At 33.9% G+C, this 20577-nt stretch overlaps 1 protein-coding gene across 2 annotated transcripts; it reads left to right on the top strand.

Moving 5' to 3' along the window:
• Positions 1-7832: 7832 nt before the first annotated feature.
• Positions 7833-18594, top strand: mmp25b (matrix metallopeptidase 25b). Of its 2 annotated transcripts, none has more exons than XM_051125135.1 (11): positions 7833-8162; positions 8260-8367; positions 10473-10605; positions 10963-11107; positions 11210-11499; positions 12662-12838; positions 13571-13664; positions 14133-14215; positions 14622-14774; positions 14879-15166; positions 17051-18594. In XM_051125135.1, exons 2-11 carry the CDS (start codon positions 8260-8262, stop codon positions 17299-17301), a joined length of 1722 nt encoding a protein of 573 aa, XP_050981092.1. In that variant the 5' UTR covers positions 7833-8162; the 3' UTR covers positions 17302-18594. The 2 variants fall into 2 exon arrangements, with proteins under 2 accessions (XP_050981092.1, XP_050981091.1); XM_051125134.1 differs by having other exon boundaries at positions 8256-8367.
• The last annotated feature ends 1983 nt before the right edge of the window (positions 18595-20577 follow it).

Raw genomic sequence — 20577 nt, 5'->3', positions numbered from 1 at the left:
TCAGACATGTGATATATCACATTTATGAAATGTTTATGACCGTACCCTTTCACAAACCTTAGTAAGTGACAATCAGGGCAAACGCCAAGTTCAATCAGAGCAGGGACTGAAAGCCAATCATATGTGCACTAAATCAATGACCAGTAAACTGACTCATTTAAAAAGCAGAAAGCATTGACAATCATTTCTCTAAAAGCATCAATGAACACAGTATGCAAAATGTATCGCCAAAAAATCTCCAGCATATCTCATCTGGCAAGCCAAAGTATTTATACTGAACATATTGTCATACAGTATATATTTATGACTCCGGGAACATGTTTGAATATTAAGAAACTATCTCTGTGCTTAAACTACAGTTTATGGATTATGTGTGGATGCAAAAACTGTGTGTGTGTGTGTGTGTGTGTGAAGGAGAGAGAGAAATAAGGATTTACAAAGAGGTTCGAAAGTCTGAAAGCACTAGCGAAACTGCTTCTTTTTTCATTATTCTTTAATTAACAACACACTTTCAATTACAATTTTATCAGCCAAAACTAACATTACTTTCAGAATGTCTTCTGACATCTCACTTTTGATTTAATAACATCACCATTTAAATAAATAGTTCACCCAAAAATGAAAATCTGCTGAACATTTTACTCATCCTCAGGTCATCTAAGATGTAGATGAGTTTGTTTCTTCATCAGATTTGGAGAAATGTAGCATTACATTACTTGCTCACCAATGGATCCTCTGCAGTGAATGGGTGCCGTCAGAATGAGAGTCCAAACAGCTGATAAAAACATCACAATAATCCACAAGTAATCCACACCACTTCAGTCCATCATTAACGTCTTGTAAAGCCAAAAGCTGTGTGTTTGTAACAAACAAATTCATCATTAAGATGTTTTTAAGACTAAAATATGAATCCATAATCCATAATAACACTTCCTCCAGGGAAAAAGTCCATCCTCGGTTGTCTCTCACATCGAAATCCACCCACATATTTGTTTAGAGCTGTTTCGGACTCTTTTAACTTAAAGATGTTAATTGATCTGTGCATATTTCACTCCTGATTCAGATTCAGAGCAATAGCGTGGACAGGGGACTCTGTATTTTAGCTGGATGCAGTGGTTTGATGTTAAAACGTTTTAATGTTGGATTTGTTTCTTACAAACATGCAGCTTTTGGCTTCACAAGACATTAATTGATGGACTGGAGTCATGTGGATTACCTGTGGATTATTGGTATGGTTTTATACTAAATTTCTCTCAATCTGACTGGTATTTTAAAATGTTTTATATACTAAAATCCTTAAATATGCCGTTTATGTCCAGATTTAAATTTGAAAAAAAAAAAAAAAAGTCAATGTCAATTTTTGAGCCCACTGTACTGTATGTGGATGTTGTGTTCACTCAACATGTATGCATTAAACCCTTTAATAAAACATTTATCTTGCAATCATGAACTGTGTGTTGTAATTGTCTGAAGTACAGCATCATCCTAATTGATCATAATCATTTTAGTTCATTTAACCAAATAAGCATGTGAACGTTTTTCACTGTACATACACATGTAAATGGTTTCACTTCCATGGAACATTCAGATTGCAAAACACCAGTCATGTGAATCCTTAAATCTCCATATTGACTAGTTTCATCTGAATCTACAACTAAGCCACTTGATGAGACAATACACTAACTTTAAATAGTTTTAGTGAAGCAGGAATTAACCCGGATTGTCTAATCATTCATTTATGACTGTGTACATCTCTCTTCCTCTTTCTTTCTATGTATCTCTCTCTCAAGGCATTAGCACTACAGCATCATGTACCACTAATAGAGCTTTCAGATGCACTCTCTGGCAGTTGGGGGGTTGGGGAAAGATGAGAGAGAAGTAGCACTGATGGTTTGCAGGCGCTTTTAAACAACAGGAAATGGACATTCTGGAGCTCACAGATAAGATGCATGTTTAATGTTGTCTGCTGGGTTAATAACATTGTATGACTCATTTTCCATGATTTAGAAAACTAGAAGTGAAAACATTAGGTCTGTCAATACAAAGAGAATGAGGAAGACTGATCTGTGAAGTCCAAATGAAGACTCTGCTCACAAACATTTAGGTAGTTTTAGAGTATTACAACTCCCCTTGAGTCAATTCAATTCAAATTTATTTGTATAGCGCTTTTCACGATACATATCGTTGCAAAGCAACTTTACACCAAATTGACATTTTTACAATATATGTAGTAGTAGCTTGATGTACATATGGTAGAGATGTGTGGTAAAGATCAATTAATGACGTAATCAAACAGACAAAGAACACTATAAATTAGTAGCAGAATTCGGTAGTGTTGTTTCAGGGTTGGCGTCATCTGAAGTCCTCTGTGGGGTTGGCATCATCTCTTCTTAAGTGTTCTGGATCCACACTGGAGCTTGTGAATTCCTAGTTACCACGGGATGTCAATCCCATGGGAGAAACAGAGAACAAATAGGAACATAATTAGCGTAGCTGCTGTTCAAACTGAGAAAAGAAAGATTTGTTAAACCAGAGCTAAAAGATTAATAATGAACATTTGATCAGATATAACTGCAGGAAAAGTTTATGAGATGCATTATTTGTATGCTTGGCTAAAAAGATGTGTCTTTAATCTTGATTTAAACAGAGACAGTGTGTCTGAACCCCAAACTTTATCTGGAAGGCTGTTCCAGAGTTTGGGTGCCAAATGTGAAAAAGCTCTACTTCCTTTAGTGGACTTTGCTATCCTAGGTACTACCAACAGTCCAGAGTTTTGCGACTTTAGGGAACGTGATGGATTGTAGCATGGTACAAGACTAGTTAGGTACGCAGGAGCTAAACCGTTAAGTGCCTTATAGGTAAGAAGTACTATTTTATAGCTGATGCGGAACCTAATAGGTAGCCAGTGCAGAGACTTTAAAATTGGGGTAATATGATCATATTTTCTTGACCTGGTAATGACTCTAGCAGCTGCATTTTGGACTATCTGTAGCTTGTTTATTGAAGATGCAGGACAACCACCTAGTAGTGCATTACAATAGACCAGTCTAGAGGTCATGAATGCGTGAACTAGATTTTCTGCATCAGAAGCAGGTAACATGTTTCGCAGCTTGGCAATGTTTCTAAGATGGAAGAATGCTGTTTTTGTAACATGAGAAATATGATTTTCAAAAGACAAGTTGCTGTCTAATATAACACCCAGGCTTTTGACTGTAGTGGAAGTAACAGTACATCCGTCTAGTTGTAAATTGTAAGTCAAAAGATTCTGTGTATTGTTTTTAGGTCCAATAAGTAATATCTCTGTCTTATCTGAATTTAATAGCAGAAAATTATTGGTCATCCAATTGTTTTATTTTTAACACACTCTGTTAGCTTCGATAATTCGGAAGTTTCATCTGGTCTTGTTGAGATATATAGTTGAGTATCATCAGCATAACAATGGAAACTAATCCCGTGTTTTCTAATAATATTAAGTCCCCCAAAAGTGCCCCCTCTTTTTTTTTTTCATCATGGAAATATCAGTTTACATTTCCATACATTCATTTTGACATTAATTGTAATAATCCAGGCAAGATTTTTCTTTGCGCAAGGAGTCTGATAACAGCCAGTGCTCCACACAGACATCTAAACACATTATCATCCAGTCTGTCTGGAATGACAATGAAGAAACAAAACAAATTGAGACAGATTAAATTCAGAAGAACTGTGGCAACATCTCCAAGATGCTTCAAGAGACCTGCCTGCAAAGCTACCTGAAAAACTATGCGTAAGTGCACCTGGGGCAAAAGCTGCTTTAAACGCAAAGAATGGTCACACCAATGTTGATTTAATTTAGTTAATAGAAGTTAATTGATAAAGAAAATCTAAATCTATATATGGCATTATTTTTGATAGCATCCTCATTTTACAGCATTTTTACACAAGTACCTAAAACTTTTAACAGTACTGTAGCTTTGCAGGTAGGTTTCTGGAGGCATCTTGAAGACATTGCCACAGCTGGATTTGTTCTGTTTCTTCATATCATTCCAGACAAACTGACATTTCCTAAATCATGAAAAATGAGTCACAAGCCTACTTCAAAGCTGTCATTGATCGCTACCATGGATGACGGGTAAATATCCACCTTATCCAGTGCTATTTTTGTTTTCTGTCTCATAAAGAATGTTGCTACAATGTGAGAAATTGAGGCAAAAAGATTCAGTGTGCGAGTTAACTTTCCAAATAAGGTTTGTGGTTAGTTAGTGCTGACAAGTATTGCAGTCTATGTCTAACATACAATAAAAAAGGGAATTGCTACTTTTTATTTTGAGCCTATTGTTTACTATTCAAACTTTGTTTCTCACAGTTCTGAGCAAAAAAAGTCAGAACAGCAAGATATAAACTCAATTCTGAGAAAATTGTTGAGTCAATTGACGTTGAGTCATAATTCTCAGTTTATATCTCACAATTCTGACTTTGTTTCTGAATTGTTAGATATAAACTTGAAAGTGTAGAACAAATCAGGTATGTGAGATAAAAGATCACTATTACCTTTTTCATTTTTTATTTCATTGCAGGGGAAAACAACATAATTGTGAGTTATAAAAAGAATTCTGAAGAAAAAAAAAAGAATTTTCAGAAACAAAGCCTGAATTGTGAGATATAAAGTCAGAATTAGAGCTAAATCTCAAAATTCTGACTTTTTTTTCTGACTCAGAAGAAATTAACTGTGAGATTTAAAAAAAAAAAGTCACTGTAAATGAAATCTTTTGTATGGAGAGACTTACATTTACAGTTAGAGTTAATTTGGATAAATGTTTCAAGTATTGGGATAAATGGATTGTGTACACAAACCATTGAGGTTGAGTGTGTTACTGTACTCTAAAGAATGTATGAAAATTGTTGTGTCTTGACTGTGTAATGTACATGATGACCCTTTGTTCTGTGTTCAATAAAAATAAAATTAAAAAAATAAATAAAAAAAAAGTCACAATTACATTTTTTATTATTCTGAGGCTTAAATAAGCTTTCATAGACAAGTGCTTACTTTGAGTGAGTCAGGGTTCCTACAAGGTTTGGAAAAGTATGGAATTTGATTAAAGTATTTTCCAGGTCTGGAAAAGTGTGGAAAAAGAAAGCAGAGTATGGAAAAGTATTTGTTTTTTCAGACTTTTCCATGAATTTAGTTTTTTTTTTAATAATACAAAATTAAGAATTTAATTAACATAAATTTATTGTACACGAAGTGAGATTTCATTGCAGCTGTTTAGTGATTCTTTAGTGATTGTCAATATGCACTTTTTGATTATGCAAACTGCAGGTTATAAACATTTTGGGTCTTTTCTAACAATATTCTTAGCACCATATTATATAGCTTTAAAGGGGTCATCGGATGCAAAGTTCACTTTTTCATGTTGTTTGAACATTAATGTGTGTTGTTAGTGTATGTACAAATCTACCCTATAATGATAAAAATCCATGCAGTGGTTTTTAATTAATCTGTAAAAATAATATCCCCTTTTTTCAAATCGAGTCATTCTCAGTTGCGTGTCGGTGTGACATCACACCGACAGAGGCCGCTCCCACGATAGTTGATTGACATGAGCGTCTTACCTCAGATCAGCTGTAACAGTCCGACCTCCATTGTTTCGATGCTGAAGCAGGGAAGTAAGTTAGACAAGAATATCTCTGATTGAGCGATTGAGGTGTTGTGTTGCTGGATGTAATAATGAACATAGTGGTCGTCATTTACTCCCGACATCTGAGCCACTGAATATGCAGTGGATTACGTTTGTTTGTGAATGAAATGCGCCTCCACATATGATTCTATGTGATTGCCTTTCCTAATAATGTGCCATTGAGAATTTTTAACCAAAGCATGTTATAGACTTTTTCATTAAGACCCTAAAGAATCATATCAACTTGTGGAAAATGGGCATCCGATGACCCATTTTAGGTTCCAGAACCAGTCTTTGTTCTAGACCCTTGAACTTGGCAAATTCTACATCATCAGCCAATTTATTTTCTTTGCCACCACAGGGGATGTGTTAAATCGGACATTATGCCTTGATATTAGTGGTAATACAATAAGAAAATTGGGAAATAGGTTATATAAATCTAGAAATTGTAATGCAAATTGCAAAAAAATTGTAATGCATGCAGAAAATTACCACGCAAATGTAAATAGTTTCTCAAGGGCACAAAAAGTTTCCTGTTTTTTTTTGGTGACTTTGTGTCACGAATCTGGCCTGTGGCCTTCGGTCCACCCTCCACCAGATGTCGCCCTCTTATTCCATTGACATTCACATTACACAGACTGTTGCACCACACCCCGGACTACGCTTCCCATCATCCATTGCGCTGATTACACACACACAGCTGCATCCAGTCAGACACACTATATAAGCCGTGGACTTCCTTTCTCGATCATAGAGTATTGTACATTGCACTTAGCACTCTCCAAGTATTAGCAATTATTACAGAGCCTTTTCCTAGTTTCCTTTGTTTTGTCTGGTTTTCTAAGTTTTGTATTCTCACCTAGTTATCTGTTTCGCTGCCTGCCCTGGATCTCTTGCATGTCTATTGGATTACCCTTTTGCCTAGCCCCCTGGGTATGTTCGCCGTTGATTGACCCTCGCCTGTCTCTTGTGTCTTGTCCTCATATACCTGTTTGCCAATGTTCGACCCTGCCTGTTTATGACCATGTCTCTGACTCATTTCAATAAAGCTTTGCATATGGATCCATCCACTTCAGGCGTCTGTCACTCTGTTACACTTTGTATGTTGTCATTTTGAGAAAATCAATGAAAAAAAATTTGAGAAAATAAAAATATTTACAGATGACTGTACTTTATAGCAAATCTAAAACTCAAAATGTTGCTCTATGAACCTGTCTGAAAATCTACTGAGAAGTTTGAAAATTTGAATCTGGAAAAGTATGTAATTTTGAAATGGAAGATGGGTAGGGATCCTGGTCAGAATATCATTCACTCAACTAATCTTTGATCTTGCTTTGGCTTTGGGTGGAAAAATTTCTTTGGCAATATCGTGTGCAAAAATGTAAATTAGTATTAAATTGAACTGCTGTATCAAAGCAATATCAAGCGGTCACATTAGTGAAATTCCAAAATTAGTCCGTTGTCAACAGCTCACACAGAAGTTAATTTTAAACCAAGCAGCTTCTTTTGGTCAGCACGGCGAATTTGAGTGACCAGCTTGAACAAAATCTGGCAAAACTTCGCCAAGCAATGGTAAATGTGACCGCACCTTCATATTAGCATATGTCAGTCCCCGCAGCACTCTATAGTGTAATATTGTGAATCTAAGTTCTGTTTTGCATCATTTACCACATGTTTATGTGTCTGACATACCTTGAGTGGTATGTTGAAATTTGTCCAATGATAAAAAGTGTGTTACAAAACTGCATGACTTTACATCATCGTCAGATGTTTGAACTTCTGTTAAATACATTGAGGCCTTACACTTTAAAGTAAAGTCAGTCTGCTAACTTGTTTATTAAAACCCACACACGTGTGTAAATTTCCTGGCCCCCTGTGATCTTTTCTTCCTGTCACTACTTCCTGTCACACATTACTATTTTAGGCAAAATTACTATATAGTGTCCTTTAGGTTACCTTATAAAAGTGTTATTACACCTTATAAAAATGTTATTAGAAAATATTACTAATGAATAAAAAAATACACATTTTATTTTTGGTTTACAGTGTTTGTTTTACTAAGGGTGACAACTCTTAAGAAATACAGCAATATGAGTTTTGTAACAGTTTGGTAAGATTTGAAACATCCGGTTTCTTTCAGTTATGGGTGTGACTGCACCTTCACCTCAGTTGTACTTTGGGGGTTTTGTTGCCTTTTGACTGATTTATGTAGTGCAAAATCTGAGAATAGCAAAGCTTACCTTGATTCAAGGCACAATTAAATAATTAATATTAATAAATTTATATTAATTATGGACTTTTAATGCAGCTAAGTATAATGTTTATTTGATTCAGCAGGGAGTGAGAGATTTTTATGAGGATTTTTCAGAATAGAGCGTGAGAAAGACAGAGAGAGAGACAGAGAGAGAGAGAGAGAGAGAGAGAGAGCACTTCTCATCGATTGGTCTCTGCCCTGCCTAGTCCTTAGAGAGATAAACTGAAGTAGCAAGAGAAGAGCATATAACGGTATGAGAAAACAAGAGCTACATTAACCTTAGAATAAAAGCAGATCCTTTTAACTGTCTGCAGCTGTTTATTTATTTTTTTTATTTTGTCCAGACAGATGACTTTCTCAGGATATCTTTGGTTGGTTTACCTGACCTGCCCCGTGCTTGTGTTTATTTCTCCGGTTCATTTGGCTCCGATGCCGGACCAGTACTCTCGGGGTGTGGTAAGATGAGTTTTACTCTGTATTAGCATAAGTTAAATATTTTAATAAATAGGAAAACAAACATTGTACCATATCTCATTAGAGGGTTTGGGTTGGATTGTTGCTGATGTGCATATGTGAGCTTAGTGTTAAAATTAGTCAGTGGAATTTCTAGGATTTTTTTTTTTAAAGAGAAGAGGAACACACAGGGGTTAAAAAGTGTTATAGTGTTATAATATGACTATGAGCTTAAATTGTGCTTTCAGACCTCTTATGTATGATTATATGCTAGAGACAAACTGTAGTCAACAACCAAAGTCTCTACATTAGAGGTGTACAATAAATAAAAATTACACTAAAACAGTTTAAAATCTTAATTGTAGTTACACTTGATATTAAAAGGTTAAATGTCACTATATTTTTAATACTGATGTGCTGGAAACAATTCTTTGTTAACTCATCTACATGTCTAGATAAGGACAACACATTCTGTGTTACTTTTAAGTCAACAAGTCTGCAAAAGGTGTGTTTAGATCTTTTGCACACTACGTTATACATACACTACGTTATGATATATATATATATATATATATATATAAAAATTGGATAAATCACACTCATAATGTATATACAGCTGAACAAATGCAGAATGAAGAAGTTAGAAGGGACCTTCCCGTGGCCATCTAAAAAGGGGCTGAAAATATTTCTGACAGCACAGAGGGATAATGAGATCATTTCAACAGCGTTGAAGACTCCGTTTTTATGGACAACAGTTTATGCAACGCAGAAACTCTTTTAGAGCAAAAACAATCGCTAATTTGCGATTTCTAATCGCGTCTCTCACTTGCAGGAAATCTCAGTCTGAACCGTCTATCGCAGGAAATACATGTGTGGACATGAATTAAGTTAAGCGTTTTCTCATAGGTTAAGGACACACAGTCTCATGAATATTTATGAGACACCGAAACGTCAAATAAGTACTGCTATTCACTACAAGACAAAAATAATGTCAAACCTTTTCTCCTACAATTAAAATGATCATATTTACATGCGTTTGGCTCCTGGTAGGCATTAATTTGGGACCAATTACACCACCACTCCAAAATACTCCTTACGAAAATTAATCATGCTTTTTCTACAGTAACCATAGTTTAGCTATAGTTTTTGTTGTAAAACCATAGTAACAACAAAATTAACCATGCTGTAAAAAACAATTTGGTGAGTCAACGTAATAATTTGTGAGTCAAAAAAATAATTTGTTACCCGGCTACCTTAAAATTTTAAGTTCAATCAACTCAAAAAGTTCAGTAAACTTGAAATGTTAAGTTGTACTAAGTGACAACTTAGATATTTGAGTTCATTGAACTTGCTACAAGAACCATGGTTTAACTATGTTTTTTGTAGTAAAACCACAGTAAACACAACATTAACCATGATTTTACCACAGCATTTGCAGTAAAACCATGGTAACTACAAAATTAACCATGGTTTTACTACAAGAACCACGGTTTAACTATGGTTTTTGTAGTAAAACCATAGTAAATACAACATTAACCATGGTTTTACCATAGCATTTGCAGTAAAACCATGATAACTACACAGTTAACCATGGTTTAACTATGTTTTTGTACTAATATCACAGTAACTACAAAATTAACTATGGTTTTTAGTACGCATCAAAGATAAGATTGCTAGCAATTTGGTTTCCACATAATTGTGTAAAATGCACCTCGACCTTATCACAAACAAATTATCACAAACTTGGCAAAAGACATTTTAAATTCTCTAGTATCAAATAATATCAATTACCTTACTTCCAAGCAGTCGATATCCACCAATGAAAATCTGAGGTGCGAAAAATAACAGCTTGCGAGGTAATGTAGGCAGCAATGTGAGTGCATGGTAATTAACACATCGTGTTGGACACACACACACACACACACACACATATATATATATATATATATATATATAGATAGATAGATAGATAGATATAGATATATATAGATATATAGATATAGATATAGATACATAGATATAGATATAGATATTGTTTGTTTGTTTGTTCGTTCGTTTATTTGTTTGTTTGTTTTTGGCTAACATTTTAAACATGTGATTTCTCTTAGGACTGGTTGAGCAGGTATGGATACCTCCCCCCTCCGGACCCCCGCACAGGAATGCTGCAGACTAAAGAAGGCATTGAGAGAGCTATCAAAGAAATGCAGCGTTTTGCTGGCCTCAAAGACACAGGCAAACTTGGTAAATGCAACACAGGCAGGAAATGATCTAACGGCATTGTTTCACAAGTCTTTTTCAGTGCTTCCTCCCACCCTTTCTTTCTGCAGTGTAGATTTTCTACCCTTTTTTCCCCAAATCAAATGAAATCAAAACACTATGTTTTCAGTTCCTTGTGAATGCAAGTGTATTTAAGAGATTTAGAGTGACTTCTTCCTCAGTTGGTGGTTTGTTAATGGTTTGGTCAATACATGTCTAGAAAAAGAATTATTCATTGTCTCTCCTCCCCACATATGGGTTTTTATTTCATGTACTGTAATGGGCTCTGTATCTCTGAAGTCTATATATTGATCTGGGACCTTCTGCCCTGTGCTTCTCTAGACAAAGACACCGTGAAACTGATGAACACACCACGGTGTTCACTGCCAGACATTATAGGGTCTAAGGACATGCTGAAAAAGCGGAGGAGGAAAAGAAGATACGCAACTACTGGGCTTCGCTGGACAAAGTCTGAACTCACATGGAGGTCTGCACTGTTAGACAGACATGGTCACTGACACACAATCGTATACAATAACATTTTTAAAATGTGTGGTCACTGACTAACTTTTTGTCTTCTTTCTCCTAGCATCCAAAATTACCCATCTCTCCCTCCGCCCCTCCAACCCAGTCAAGTAAACACCATAATAGCCTATGCCCTCAAAGCCTGGAGTGATGTCACCAACCTCAAGTTTCATGATACATCCCCAAGCGAGCGGGACAGAGCTGATATCAAGATCTCCTTCGTTCGCTCGCTCCATGATGACGGGTATCCATTTGATGGGAGGGGAGGGACACTTGCTCATGCCTTCTTCCCGGGGGAGGCTGATGTTGCTGGAGATACACATTTTGATGATGAGGAGAGTTGGACCTATTTAGGCAAGTACCTTAATTAAATATTCAGTGATTAATAGATGAATGACAGTCCCAGAGGTTACAGAATATTTACAGATTGAACAAATTCAGTGAGTTTGCATTCAAAAATGTTTCTGTCTAACTATTCCACAGAAGAAAAATACTTTAAATTAAGTCGAGTCATCTATTTCTATAACACAGATTGTTTCAAATCAGCTTCACATTAATAAACAGGAAAAACTGTTAATGCTGTAAAATTCACCAATTATTAAACCAATTAAGTTTTAGGTTTAAAGTAGCTCTGCAGAAGATAATAGTGTTTTTCAGTTCAGTGTTGTTTTGATTCAGTTCAGTGTTGCAAATTAGTATCATTATCTAGCTCAATATTATTTAAATTTTGCTCTATTCCAATAGCCAAAGTCAAATTGATCATGTTACTGAAAATTAATTGCCTTTTAACCCCAATATATTATGTTTTTATTTATTTTTTATTTATTTTTTTTTTTTTTTTTTTTTAAATAATTATTTTCTCTGAATTCTGTTTGTGTGTGTGTTACAACATTAAAAATTTTGGGTTCATGCATACAATTACATATTTTTTTCATAACAAATAAGTATTGCTGTCATTTCCATCATGTCAATAATTTTAGAAAATTTGCATTTATATTTGGTTATGATAGAAATGAGAAGTGAATCACAGTTTATCCAAAGAAATATAATGAATAGTTAAGATCACGAGCGTTTTTTTTTTTTTTTTTTCAGATTATCTTGATCTGAGAGCAGCTTTCTAAGGTGTCATTACCAAACCAGTTAATACTGAGAATATATTTTTATTGCTACACTGAAAGAAATTTAATGTAGAAACAATTCTCACTCAGAAACTGCTAGTTAATTACAGTTACAAAGAAACATATTGAATCATGTTGTAAAGTGTATAAGTTCAGTATTAATGTACTGCTAGCTACTGAAAAAAAAAAAAAAAAAAAGTGAGAAATCTCATTACTATTATAATACATGCCGTCTTTATTTTAGGACCTTTGATTAGTCGTTTACATAAATGAAATGTAGCTTGAAGAAGTTTATCTTACTTTTAAGTAGCCGAAAGTGCCCTCAGTTGATGAATCACCCACTTATAAATGTTATTATGCATAAATAAAGACTTTTCTTATTCTCTCAATTTGTTTAGATGAGAGTGGCACTGATTTGTTTGCGGTGGCTGTGCATGAATTTGGTCATGCCCTGGGTCTCTCTCATTCTTCCTCTTCTCCGTCCATCATGCGGCCGTACTACCAGGGTTCTGTTGGAGATTTCTTATCCTACACTCTTCCAGAAGATGATCGCTATGCCATTCAGTCGCTCTACGGTAGGAGCATGTACAGAAGCTTTAGTTCCGTGCTCTGGTTACTGAAATGGTAACACTTTAGAATACAGAACCGTCGTTAGTGAATAACTACACAGGAACAAATGACTAATGCACTATTAACATTCTAGTAACTACTATTAACTAATAAGTAACTCTGATTAACGAATCAGTAAGTAATAGTGCTCAGTTGAACATGGTAGTTCACTATTAGCTAATCAGTAACTACTAACTTTTCATATCTCCCAGAGAACTACTAAGAACTACTATATACATGTTCATAATTAATGTAAATAATGCAAAATGTATAATTAATATTTAAAGTGAAGATCATGGTAACCCACTAGTAATGACTCAGGTAATACCAAATACTTCAGAAGGAATTACTAATTATTTGGATCCATATTCAAAAGTGAAGATCATGATAACTCCTTAGTAATGAATAACGTCATTAAAAATACGGAGGTTTTTGTAAGGTTCTGGATAGTAATCCTTCTGATGGCTTTGATAACACCTCAGTTGTGAAATATCTTATCCAGGTCAGTACTAAATAAAAAATTACATGCATTTTTTGATCCTTCTTATTTTGGTAAAATAATTAACATTTTGCAGATTCTGCACTTTTGACTTCAGCTGTATTTCATTATCTGTAAACCTATTTTTCCATTTTGTCATAATATGCTGAGCTGAACATATCTAAATTTCTTGCTGTGGTTTTGGTTTGTGTCTTAACAGGAAGTAAGATCAGCACATCAACATCATCCCCAAATTATCCTACACCACACTTACCTAAACCACCAACTGCACCTCGACCCAAAGTACCATCAAAGTGAGTCATTTTTACCAAGACATACACTACTGTTCAGATGTGTGGGGTCAGTAAGAAGATTACACATTTATTCAACAAGGCTACATTTAACTGATCAAAACTGACAGTAAAAACCTTTACAATGAAGCAGCACAACTATTCAAAATGGATAATAATAAGAAATGTTTCTTAAGCAGCAAATCAGCATATTAGAATGATTTCTGAAGGATCATGTAACAACAAAGACTGGAGTAATGATGCTTTCAGCTTTGCATTAGAGGAATAAATTGCATTTTACAATATATTACAATATAAAACTGTCATTTTAAATTGTAATAATATTCCACAATTTTAGTTATAGCAAGTAAATGCAGCCTTGGTGAGCAGAAGAGCATGCTTTTAAAAACATCCCAGATACACACCTTTCCAGCGCTCAGTAATAACAAATTAAAAGTGTTAATGACCTCCGTGACCTCTCTGTTTGTCTAGACCTGATCCATCAGCCCAGAGTCGTTGTGAAGGAGGTTTTGATGCGGTGGCAAACATCAGAGGAGATGTTTTCTTTTTTAAAGGTATCGAATGACTGTTCTTACAAATGCACAGATTTTGCAAGGCAGATCTAGTTGATCATCTTAAATGCCACTTGAAGCTCAAGATTTAAACCTGCTGTTTTAACTCAAGACAATAGGTGAATAGAGTAAAAATGTTAACATAGATATCACCGTGCTTAGATATCACAAGTTTTCTGAAATGTCATAATTACATATGCAAATGATGCATTATCCATTTGTGAAAATTTCCAGAACATAATTGTAAATATGCAATTAAATAAGCTGCAATAAAATAAACACTTAAGTGTCTGTAAATTTATCTGAAAGAAGACAAATTCCAGAAGCAAAATAGCTCAGAATTTATGATAAACAATGGATTAAATGAATTTGTCACATATGTGTTATTTTTATTTTTTATCTCGTCTAGGTCCATATTTCTGGCGAATCCAGCGATCTGGTTCTCTTGTGTCCTTTCACCCTGCTCTCATAAAAAACTTCTGGACTGGTCTTCCTCCGGGCACTAACAAGATCGATGCAGTTTATGAAAGAAAAACAGATAGCAGGATCATCTTCTTCATAGGTTAGTTTCTTTTTACTCAACTGGGGCATGATGGAAGGACACGTCAATTTGAAGAAGCTAATTTCTGCAACTGAATGCGTAACTACTTCTTACTGTGAACACAGGTTCACAGTACTGGGTATTTAAAGACACCGCGGCGGTTTCTGGTTACCCACGTCCACTGTCAGACTGGGGGCTGGTGTCTCATGACGGAAGTGATGTGAAGAGGGTGGACGCTGCCTTTATTTGGGCTCATAATGGAAAAACCTACATCTTCAGTGGTGGAGAGTTCTGGAGGTTCTCTGAAGGATCGGAGACTGAAAAGCGCAGTCCAGAGGCAGGATATCCCAGAAGCACCTCCCTCTGGAAGGGCGCGCCCAGTAACCCTGATGACATCATCACCTGGGGAGACGGTAATGTAGAGAAAGTCTGTTTACCTTAAGTGCATTTTCAAGTGATACTTCATTATCAGCTGAGTAGAGCCAAGAAGCAGCCAAGCAGTCAATGAGACTATGTTTGGAATAGAGCTCAGCAGTGATGACATATTTTTGTAGGACAGTTCAAAGACTTGCATCACCCTGGTTCCCTCAACAAAAACCCAGCAGGATTTTTCCTATGGGTTTTGGATTATTGCAGAAAATAAGCTCTGTGACCAGCAAAAAGTTTATGTTCATCAAAAGGTTTTAGTTAGAATAGTAGACTAAGTGAGTAGTGAGTACTAGTGAGTTCACTGTGACGAAATTTAATAATCCCAACAACCTCTGTAGTCCAATATAGACACTTTTTAGCAACCCCATTTCATGATCATGAATACAAATCTTGAGTAAAGTATTTCTAAAGTATTTTTTCAGCATAAAGTGTCAAAATGTCTAGAGTTTGTGGTCACAATAGAATTAATTTTAGACATTTAACCAAAAAAAAAAAAAAAAAAAAAAAAAAAAACATTTGGACGATGGAGCTGGAAGTGTTAAAATGCAAATTAATTTCCAGGTTTGGCCTACAAATTGTTATAGTGTTTTTTAATTTTATACTTATTGTACTGTAATTCATGTAATTCCAGGAGTTAGATGTACATTTCAGACATCGAAATGCATTAAAACCTAGAATTCAGTCATTCGATTTGAATGCGTGTGTGGTGATATTATGACATATCTTTTAATTAAAATATGGACAATTCATATGTATATATTCATATGTCTGTGTAAAAGGGATTCTGCTTTGTCATTGGTTATTCAATTTTACTAAATTGTCAAAACACATTTATATATAGGATAGTTTATTTGCTATTTTACATTAATGACACTTTAAAATGTATTAAAAGTACATTAAAAGCATAGTAAAAAAAATATGAATCTTACATGTCCAACATAACAAATCATGTAGAATTAATGTTTTTAAACAATTCTCTTCTGCTCACCAAGCCTGGATTTATTTGATCCAAAGTATAGAAAAAACAGTAATTGTGATTTTTTTATTTTTCTTTTACTATTTAAAATAACTGCTTTTTATTTGAATATATTTTAAAATGTAATTTATTCCTGTGATCAAAGCTAAATTTTCAGCATCATTACTCCAGTCTTCAGTGTAACATGATATTTTCAAAAATCTAATATGCTGATTTGCTGTTCAAGAAACATTTATTATTATAAATTATTATTATTATTATTATTGTTAGTATTATTAGTAGTAGTATTTAAAACAGTTGAGTACATTTTTTAAGGATTCTCTGATAAATAGAAAGATCCAAAGAGCAGCATTTTGTAACATTATACACTATACCATTCAAAAGCTTGGAGTCAGTATTATTTATTTATTTATTTATTTATTTTTAGGAAAGAAATTATAGAAATTAATACTTTTACTTAGCAAAACCGATTTCTATTTCAGATAAGTGCTGTTCTTCTGAACTTTCTATTCATCAAAGAAACCTGAAAGAAATCTACATAATTCTACATCTTTTCAACATAATAATAATAATAATAATAATTATATATATATATATATATATATATTTTTTTTTTTTTTTTTTTTTTTTCGTGCAGCAAATCAGAATATTAGAATGATTTCTGAAGGATCATGTGACTGGAGTAATGATGCTAAAAATTCAGCTTTGAAATCACTGGAATAAATTACATTTTAAAATATATTAAATATATAAATCTTATTGTTTAAAAACATTTGACTGGTAATTGTATATTTTATTTAGATTTAAATCTTGTAATTTTAATCAAGAATTCTCTGAGTTTGTATGCAATCTTAGATGCATTTTGTTCACAGTTTATTTCTTAACCTCTCAGGAGATGCCTATTTCTTCAAGAATAACTCGTATTGGATTCTAAAGAGCGGAGGACTGGACCAAGACAACGTTAGTCACAAATCAACCGCAGTCGATTGGATGATGTGTCCAGAACCGACTCCGACCCCACTTCCTGCCAATCCACGTCACAAAGGAGAATGTAACTGTGACCTGAACGGAGCCTTACAGATGAATGCTTCATCCTGGTTACTGTTCTTCATATTACTGCTTTATCCAGGTGTCCTTATATAGGGAACCTTGCAATAATAAGACAAGAGTCATCAGCCTTATTTTTTACAAATTGTCTTAAAGCACTTAGAGTGATATCTACTGTCCAAATATTACTTAAGAGCAGCTTTTGTTTCATTTTTTGATCTATGCAAGTTTAATGTATAAATGAATTATTTTTAAGCATTTTTAGGATAAAGTTTGAGGTTAAAATGAAATTAATTTAATTATATGAATTTATTATTATTTTTGCTGTCACCATATTGCATTGTTCAGAATATTTAATTGTAATCCATTTGACTTTGTGAGTATATGTACTCAGGACCTCAAAACCCGTCGCAAGACACAAAAATACATTGTGTGGGTCAAAATAATCAATTTTTCTTTTTTGTCAAAGTCATTAGGATATTAAGTAAAGATCATGTTCCATGAAGATATTTTGTAAATTTTCTACCGTAAATATATCAAAACTTAATTTTTGATTAGTAATATGCTAAGAACTTCATTTGGACAACTTTAAAGGTGATTTTCTCAGATTTAGATTTTTTGCACCCTCAGATACCAGATTTGTCAGATTCCAGATATTGTATTCTAACGAACCATATATCAATAGAAAGATTATTTATTTTAAAAAAATTGCCCCTTATGACTGGTTTTGTGGTCCAGGTCACATTTCTTCTGTGGCTACAGGAAAGAATTATCTAAATTACAAAAGTTTATCTACAGTAAATTAATATATGTCATAAAGGCAGCATGAGATGTGCTGTATTCTGTATGTAGTCCATATGATCTCTATCTGCGATGACAAGTAGGATCCACATGGGGGCATTAACACACCGCAGGGCAGAGGTTTAATACTTCTGCGGATAAGTTCACAAGGCCTGGAACTAATTTTGCTGGAACATTTTTATAAAGATTTGATTTTTTTTTTTCTTCTGGGTCTAAAATGTCTTAAATTCATGCAAATGCAATTCAAACCAGTGATGCAATCCTCCTGATATCATAATGAAGAGAAAGTCACATTAAAAGAACAAAACTATTAAAATAAAGGTATTATTGTAGTACTGTTTCTTTGAAAAACAAAAACAGATTATACTTCTTTGCAAAACTTGTATTCTGCAGTTCAAAACCATTTGACTCAACCAACCTGCAGAAACAATGGAGTCAACGGAGTTTGTTTTTGTCACGACCCATATGTTCATCTGTTATCTGACAGAACAGCTCATCTTAATTTTGTTTTTAGCAAACACTGCACAGTGTTCCATATTTGCCAGCCCTGTCCAGATTTAATCACTGCTAATGACCCAAATGTTCCAAATGTTTCTACCTTACAAAAGGATTTCATAAATATTTTTCATTCTAGAAGACCTAAGAAGACCTCAAGAGTGAGCGTTACAGTGTGTGCGTGTATACATATACATACATACATACATACATACATACATATATATATATATATAATTTCACTGAATGTTTTAAATAACCAATGTTGTTGTTTACGTTTTTGGTTTTAGTTTAGTTTAGTAGCTCACTATGTTGTTCTACTGTTTAATTGTCACATGAGCGTTTGGCTTCTGTCACTGCATCAGTCAACATCACTAGAAATGGAATGTTCGGACTTCACCTAGACACACCTTACGTTGACCTATAGCTTCAGGAACATTTTTTCATCTGGAATGGCTAATTACCGTGTCACTTTTGCCTTTAGGCACAATTTAATTACAGAAATTACATTCTGCAGCAATGATTTGTTTGTGAAAGTGTCAAAGATACCAACTTGAAAACAATCCAGGATGTGTCCCATAGGCAGAGTTCAGAACAAAGCACTGAGATGAGGAGATAAGAAAGGCTGTTTAGCATTCTAGACATTGCGCATCATATGGTTAGAAATACCAAGCGACACCTGTGTCTGTGTGTGAAGTATTTGAGCATTTGACCTATTTACAAGAAATATGCATAATATATGCATGCATTAAGTGATGTTCTGTAAGGTTTCTTATGGGTTCATATATATATATATATATATATATATATATATATATATAGGATTGCTCAAAATTAGCAAAGTAAAAAATCAGAAAGCAGACAGTGGAGGGGGTGTTGCTGTATGTTTTCTTGAAGGGGAAGTGCTTTCAAAAATCATCATCATTTACTCCTCTTCATGCCATTCCAAAACTGTTTTTGTCCTCCTAAACAGCTTTTGTCCATACAATGAAAGTCAAAAACAACATTGCCTTCATTGCATGTACAAAAATGTCTTCTTTTGTATTGTGTGAAGAAATGTAGTCATACAGGTTTGTAAAGATATAGGAGTGAGTGATGACACCACTTTAACTAAACAAATAGTTACATAAAATATTATAATTACTTTTGTAATAAGCATTTTATGTTTTCATTATAGTTCATATGGTCCAGTGTTATTTTAGTATCATTGATATTAATATTTTTCTTAATATTTTGAATTTAATTTTTGTATTTTTTGTTAAAGCTTTAGTCATTTTGTTGTACATTTTTGTCATTCTTACTAGATTTTTTACATGCACATTGTCATTCATTTGTATTATTAGACATTTTGAAAAATGTAATTAGTTTTAGTTATTTTAGTACTTAAAATTCAATTAAAAAATAAGAAATGTTGCCTTGGCAAGTAGCTTTTTAATATATATTTTATTTCAGTTAGCAGTTTTATTTAGTTTTACAGTTCAAATGTTTACGGTTTAAATCTAACTAACCCTCTATGGTACCGTGTTGCCTCCAGGCAACACAGCCTATTTTTGTTTTTTTAAATAAAATGAGCCACCCATTTAATGAATCAATGCTATCTTAGTAAAGAAGAAGTCAAATACTAACAAATGAAATTGCCAAAAAGTGGTCACATGACCCATAGGGGTCTATTTTGCTCCCTCTTTCAGGACATGTGCACATGTCACATGACTCCATATTTTGTCCAGTGAAAGGTGCAGTTTTCATCAATTTTCATTCATATAATTGCCAACAAAAAATCTGAATCACCTTCACTGATTAGTAAAGAAGTATTTTCAAAAACTTTTCATAATATATCATCAAATATATCATAGGAAATTACAAAAAACTGCATGTTGCCTCAAGGCAACATTGTACCGTAATGGAATCACATGTGGCCATACCAGGCATATAGCATAGCATACATGTATATAATATTTGTAAGAAAAAAGTTAGAATTATCTAAATGTATTTGAATTTTTGCATGATATTGTAATGCATTTATAAAAATTGTAATTCATATACAATATCTGCACATATTCTGTTGAGAGGAAGTGC

Source organism: Labeo rohita, chromosome 12 (assembly GCF_022985175.1).
Source record: "Labeo rohita strain BAU-BD-2019 chromosome 12, IGBB_LRoh.1.0, whole genome shotgun sequence".
Classification (NCBI taxonomy): Eukaryota; Metazoa; Chordata; class Actinopteri; order Cypriniformes; family Cyprinidae; genus Labeo; species Labeo rohita.
This window is presented reverse-complemented; position numbering and strand designations above follow the sequence as displayed.

Bases quoted from the DNA above. Each gene is read 5' to 3' on its own strand.
- mmp25b (XM_051125135.1), top strand. From the start codon at position 8,260: ATGACTTTCTCAGGATATCTTTGGTTGGTTTACCTGACCTGCCCCGTG. The intron at 11,500-12,661 runs GCAAGTACCTTA...CAATTTGTTTAG, and splicing joins GGAGAGTTGGACCTATTTAG to ATGAGAGTGGCACTGATTTG. The intron at 14,775-14,878 runs GTTAGTTTCTTT...CTGTGAACACAG, and splicing joins CAGGATCATCTTCTTCATAG to GTTCACAGTACTGGGTATTT.